Raw genomic sequence first — 3,834 nt, forward strand, 5'->3', positions numbered from 1 at the left:
GAATTTTATTCATCTGAAAATATTTTAAAGCGAACTTGGTTTTTTAATAATTTCACAAAAGATGAAAGAAAAAATATTCAAGAAATTTATTATGAATTTCTAAATTCTCTCTCTATAGAGAGAGAAGTTTTAATTGAAACTGAATTGAAATATATATTAATTTTAATTTGTATCATGTTAGAAATAAAAATTAATAATAATTAACTCTATATATTGTTAACAGTTTTAAGAGTATTTAAGACATTTTGACAAAAAGAAAGTGCTTAACAACACTTGTTTACCAAACACATCAACAACTTTTTTTCAGTTTCAACACTTTTATCCAAACACGTACCTACTTATTTTTAATGTAAGTTTCTGCACTTTTAAAAACACTTTTAAAGAACTTTTAAAAGCCATTTTTTTTAGCTTATTCAAATGAGCTCTAAATACAATTTGAAGTTGAACGTTTAAAACTTTGTTTTCATTGTTTGAATTTTTATTTTTATACTAATTTAAATTTGGTGATATGGATTTCTAATAATAGGTCATATGGCAAAAATAATTTTACAAAATCACCATTGCAAATAGTGTCCGAAATGAATTTTTCCATAGTGGCAGTGACATAGATGAGTCAAACTCTTAAAACGATGGCAAAGACAAACCAAACTTATAACGGATAACATAAATGAGTCATTTTCAATAGTTCGATAACATATTTGAGTTTTTTTTTTTTCTTCTTTTATTGTACTATTATATATGTCACACACTATTTCTTTCATGTATATATCACACACTGTCTGCGTTCAAATCCTTGTATAATACAATATAAGATTTGAAATCAATTGTTGTATCATTTATTGATCTTTGTTGGAAAAATTTGCTTCTTTTCAACTCTTTTATCTCGTGACTTGAGCCGGGGGTCTTTCGGAAACAGTCTTTCTACTTCATCAGAGGTAGAGGTATGGACTGCGTACATCTTACCCCCCCAGACCCCACTAAGTGGGAATACACTGGGTTTGTTGTTGTTGTTGTTGTTATTTGTAGATATGATTTCTTGTATTGAATAATTACGAGAATTGAGGATTGAAGCGTTGTATTCTCGAACCTCGAAAATGTCGACTTTGCCAAGTAGTGATTCCATTAACATTCGAGAAGGTTTTGGAATAAAAATCTGACCAGAAAGCTCAATTACTCACTTATGTATAGTTGTAGCAATTAGTAAAATAGAAATTGTTTATCCAAAATATTTTCATGGATAATTTTAGAGAAAATTAAATCAAATCAAAGCTCAGGGAGAAATGTTCTTTTCTCTTTCAAGAGATCCTGCCTCGAAATAGAAGCTACGCACATCAAAGGATGATTAATTAAACACGCTTTGTTAAAAAAATTATGTTGTATATACAGATCAAACATTACATGTTGGATAGCCCTACATAAGTTTCTGATTGACCATGCTATAGTCCGCTTGGGTTAACGCCAACTAGAAATTTACATCGAATAACCTTGAAAATAAATGGCCTTCAAAATTTTCGACTCCCACTTAATACATGGACAAATCTTCAAAATGGAAGTTGTTAAACTTTTATTTTGAAAGGCTAGTGACATCAATCGCAAGTGAAGTTAAAAGTTTAAGACCACCCACTTCTAAAGCCATCCTTCTGATGGCCCCGTATCTTGACAAAATTAACTACAAACACAACATACCCGGTGTATTCCCACAGAGTGAAATCTGAATAGGGTAAAGCAAATGCAATCCATACCACTGTCTCAGATGAAGTAAAGAGACTGTTTCCCGGCTCAGGACAATCTTGACAAGTAACTGAATTGACAAAACGCAGAACATACATATAACAGCCAAGCAGGTTCAAAATATTCCAAGGCACCATCAACTAACGTTAAGGATCAGAGTTAATACGGAAAAGAATCTAGCTGAGCATCTTACATTATTAGAACAGAGAGGACTGGAGGATATAGTGCATACAAGTTGTATGATCCTAAACTTTGAAACAAATAGCGGAATAAATTACCAAGAAAATTTAACGGAAGTATACAGACACCAGAGGGATATCAACATCGTTATCATCGTCATCTTCACAGGCAACAACAACATCCAAGTGACGACGGTATGGTGGTATCTCCACTTTTGCCACGTCCCTCGCCAAATCTGCTACTTTCTTGTCCATTCGATCCTTGTGCCGGGGGAACATGCTGTTATAGAGCAGGCAACTTCCACATGAAATGCTATATGCATTCAGTCCCTTGTTTGCAAGCCATTCGATTAGTTCTCTCAATGTAGGATTGTTCTTGATGACCCACCTATCCCAAACAGTCCAGCTCATGTCATTATGTTTGATGACCTTGGGGGGTACTGGCTCAGCAATGGAAAAAAGAGGTAGAGCAAGATTGGCAAACGTGTTCCGGTAGTCCTCCAGTTTGTGAGCACCATCTAGAACCTTATACAGCTCAAGGCAAACCAAACCCGTAGCCATTGCAGTAGTAGTCGCGATTGCTGGGATGATCCTTCCTGCGATAAACTTAGCTTTCAGTTTGTCAACTTCAGGGATACTGTAGTTTCTCGCTCTCATGTTGGCCAGTGCTGCTATAAGATCCATGTGGTAATTAGTGTCATCGTCCTGAAATTAGACGAAACATCAAGAAAACATCAGTAACCGAGACAAATCATCCGAGCATCATGCAAAATTTTAACTAGACTATTGAGGGGAAACTATGAAACTGAGACCTTCTCAAATTGAATTGGTTTCATCCTGAAGCCTGGTGGCAAATTCTTTCTAGTGTGCTCCAGCTTTGATATAAGTTCATTGATGACTGCAGCATCATCGATAGAAGCTGTAGAGAGACTGGTTGCCTTCTCATCAGTCACAATTTTCGCATCTTCTCTCGGTTTAAAATCTGGGACCATAACCTTGTCCACCGCTTCGCTCAGTTTCTTAGGGTGCTTAGCCCAATCAGGAATAGGTATACCAAATGTCTCAGAACGTAATATGGATGCAGCCATGATAAAATGGAGATGACTACGGTCGGTAGAAGAGAACTGCACGGGATGAGGGAAGCGCTTGGGGGCTGACCAAAAGGGGGCTCCAGAACTGGTTATAGCATCCTCGGGGAAAGTGAAGATCAGCTGTTTTACTCGGTTTGTAAAATAATCTTCAAACCTGGAAAAGAACAAAGGTCAGAAACAGTAGAAATAAAGACACCACTATGATATAATATGAACGGAAAAAAAAAAACAGGAACACAAAATGGTATAGGGCATTACTTGAGACGTGCCCATGCAATGCAATCTTCAAAAGTTTGACAGCTTTCACGATCTAGGCACTCGAGAATTCGCTCCAAATTGTCTCTAGCTTGAGCATCACCAGCATTTGCTTGTGCAGACGTATATTCACTTGGATTAGTGAGATAAGCGTTGACTTCAGCTGGTATTTTCTCAAGCAAACCCTCAAATTCGGACCGTGCCCATGTCAAACAATGATCAATATTATGTGGGAAGGAGTGCAAAGTGCACATTGGTGCTTGTTTTTCTGGAGGATCTCTTGATGCACCATAATTCTCAGTCAGATGGGGAATCACCATCTGAGTGTTACATTTGGCACCAAGGGTCCCTGATTCAAGCAGTGGCTTCTGAAAGTACAAGCATCTCTGATCAACATAAAGTCTTGCATTGACATTGTCAAGTGCGTTAATAACTACACTAAGATTCTCCCAGAAAGTGTCATCAAACACATTTTCAGTTTCAGGACCCACGCGGTTCTGCAGAGCTTCAATTTGAAGCTGGGGATTTATTAATGCTGCAGCAGCAGCAGCAACAGTGGATTTTGCCTGGCCAATGTT

General features: G+C 37.0%; 1 protein-coding gene across 1 annotated transcript; it reads right to left on the reverse strand.

Moving 5' to 3' along the window:
- Positions 1–1,806: 1,806 nt before the first annotated feature.
- Positions 1,807–3,834, reverse strand: LOC124890635 (ubiquitin-activating enzyme E1 1-like; the record flags this gene model as incomplete). Its single annotated transcript, XM_047402429.1, is given in 3 exon segments — positions 1,807–2,615; positions 2,723–3,155; positions 3,260–3,834. Coding segments are annotated over 3 exon segments (1,605 nt in total), but the record flags the coding sequence as incomplete, so codon positions are not given.

Source organism: Capsicum annuum, unplaced genomic scaffold (assembly GCF_002878395.1).
Source record: "Capsicum annuum cultivar UCD-10X-F1 unplaced genomic scaffold, UCD10Xv1.1 ctg212, whole genome shotgun sequence".
NCBI lineage: Eukaryota > Viridiplantae > Streptophyta > Magnoliopsida > Solanales > Solanaceae > Capsicum > Capsicum annuum.